The 2,586-nt window shown below is 39.1% G+C and overlaps 1 protein-coding gene across 1 annotated transcript; it reads right to left on the bottom strand.

The window, feature by feature from the left end:
• LOC8084280 lies at window positions 999-2,338 on the bottom strand. The gene is made up of 2 exons (XM_021454823.1): window positions 1,963-2,338; window positions 999-1,266 (listed from the first exon to the last, which is right to left on the bottom strand). The coding sequence occupies exons 1-2, from the start codon at window positions 2,251-2,253 to the stop codon at window positions 1,120-1,122; spliced, it is 438 nt and encodes a 145-aa protein (XP_021310498.1). The 5' UTR covers window positions 2,254-2,338; the 3' UTR covers window positions 999-1,119.

Here is a 2,586-nt window from a genome sequence, read left to right as displayed (position 1 = left end):
CACTGTTCATTGGGCCAGTTACTGTTAAATATAATGGGTACGCACTGTTAGTTGGATCTGTTACTATTTAGCATAACAGGCGTACTGTTCGCTGGAGCATAACGGGTGTACTGTTCACCGAACCCGTTACTGTTCTACTTAACGGGTGTATTGTTCACTGAATCTGTTACTGTTAATGTATAGTAAATAAAATATGAGAGGCGGTGGTATACGATTATAAGGGTAAGGGGTAGATTGCTACTCAAATTGGGCTCATTGTGGCATCATAGACCATTTTTTCTACGTGGGCTGGATCCAGGCAGCCCAAGTCCTACACTGCCTATGGCACAACGGGTCTTGTTTTGTATCGGTCCTTTTTGAGATGATGTGGAAAAAAGAAAAATGTACTCTGTTATCTCCCCTTGCCAGATAGATGGAAAAATGTGTATAGATCATCCCTAAGTCCCACAAAAAATATCAATCACAGTTCTTAAGAAGTCAAATATTTTCAACTATATATATAATATCGATATTTTTGATATATTATTGAATATATTGTTATAATAAATTTATTTAGAGATACAAATATTACTAATAATATTTTTTATAAATTTAGTTAAATTTAAGAAAAAATTAACCTGCATGAATCTTATAGCAACCCTTTTTTTGGACGGAGGGTTTACGAGATGGGGAGTTCAAAGAGCAATAAAATGCATCCAAACTTGATGAGGGAGCGTTGCGTCAGCGTTCGCCATGACAATTTGTAAATAGCTAGCTAGATAAGATATAGAAATTATAAACAATAAATACTGCAGTGGAGAGTTATATTAAGCTAAAGGGAGATATTTATGGGAGATCATACTAGATTATCTATTTGAAGTCGCAAGCGATTTGATCTCTCTCCTTGATAGCTAATAAAATTCTTCCTAAACTAGCTATTTAGGAGAGCGTCCCTAAGGTTAGCTATTATAATGTGGATAGTAAAAAAAAAGTAGGAGAGAGAGTAGTCATTAGCGACAAATAAATAATTGATCTATTTCACACAGTCCAAGAATCTATAAGATGAACATGTAGGTCCAATAGTACATAAAAAAAAATATATAAAATAATCTTTGATATTTTCTCTCACCTCCACATCAGCTAGCTATGTATATTAGCACCATTGCGGACGCTCAGGGATGACGTGATACAGTTGGACATGTTCTGGTATGGAGAATCTTTCAGGGAAATTACATCTTCAGTCAGAGAGGTCTTCTGTTTCTCGTACAGAGACAGCGAGACCTGAAACTGCAAATTCACTTCAATTACTTCTTCCAGCGGCACATCTGATAATCCTGCAATCCCTATGTTACTGATATGCTGAAAGTCATGATGACCATGCTTGCAACACAATGGGTTTGGGCGAAACCATACCGACCCAAGGCTATGAAGAGTGCCCTGCTGTTCTTTCTTGTATAAACAAATAGATGGAAGCCATGAGAAGTCTTGAGTAGGTAGTTGATAAAGTTCTTTCCTAATGTTTTCAATTGTACAGTTGAAATGAGGTGCGAACAACTGCAAACATTTAATTGCAATCCCAACTATGTCTGTGCTCTCTGAAAGTTGTACTATTATGCTATAGCAGATATTACCATCAGGCGTACCATCTTTCTGTATAAATATCAGGCTAGCCTCTTTTCCATGCTCTGCATTGTTGTAGGGCAGCAATAATATTTGAAATGAAGGATACTCAGTTCCCCAAACAATTCTATGGTTTAGTCCCTTGCCAGCAAGAAGATTCTTAACAAGAGGATCAAAGGGCATGTTGCGGCATGGTGTACCCCCAAGCTCTACGAACCTTAGAAATTCACTAGCACTATCTGCATACCACTCAAATCTTTGAACAACGGATCTGCTCAACTCGTTGTTGTCGCAGTTAAAGACAGAAAAAATAAATGACTTGGTAGCATGGACAATCCGGTTAGGAAGGGAGGAATTCCTTACCTCCTCATGAATCTGTTTGTCTTCTAGGATGCTCTGCTTGCATTTGTGCAGCATGCCCTCGCACTCTTGGGCAGCACGCTTAAGCTTCCTTCGCCAACGCAGCAAGGATGCATCGGTGACCTGCCACTTATGAGATGTCTCAAGAGCAGCCTCCAGCCTGATGTGAGCCATTTCTAGCCTCTCCAAGTTTCTATTCACATTTGATTCCTCTTCTTGATTCTTCTGAACGAAACAAGACACGATTTGGCTAACTGTCTCCTGGACAACAGCAGAACTGACCATCTCTGCCATTTGGATTCAGGCACTATGGGGATCCCTTCGCTGCATAGAAAAAGAGATGTTCCGGATGTTATTACAACTGAACTGTGAGGTAAGATAAAAATAAGTTATGTAGAAGACAATTTGAAGACTTTGAGTGCAACAAGAGGTAGAGAAGTCATGGAGGGCATCTGATAGTGTGGCGTGAGACTATAGGGGCAAAACAGATGTCGACAGGCATTAACATACGTGGTGGTGGCCGATAGCTAGTGGTATGATGGAAAAAGCTGGTTTCATGTTTGACTTGAGAATCATTATTTGACTTAATCACGTTTCTGAATATGAAAAGTTGAAGAGGTGGTTAAT

Source organism: Sorghum bicolor, chromosome 2 (assembly GCF_000003195.3).
Source record: "Sorghum bicolor cultivar BTx623 chromosome 2, Sorghum_bicolor_NCBIv3, whole genome shotgun sequence".
Classification (NCBI taxonomy): Eukaryota; Viridiplantae; Streptophyta; class Magnoliopsida; order Poales; family Poaceae; genus Sorghum; species Sorghum bicolor.
Note: the sequence above shows the minus strand (reverse complement) of the source record. Positions and strands in the feature narration are given on the sequence as shown.

Coding starts and splice junctions, on each gene's coding strand:
- LOC8084280 (XM_021454823.1), bottom strand. CDS start 2,253: ATGGCAGAGATGGTCAGTTCTGCTGTTGTCCAGGAGACAGTTAGCCAA. Junction 1,267..1,962: donor ACAAACAGATTCATGAGGAG/GTAAGGAATTCC, acceptor GTGAATTTGCAG/TTTCAGGTCTCGCTGTCTCT.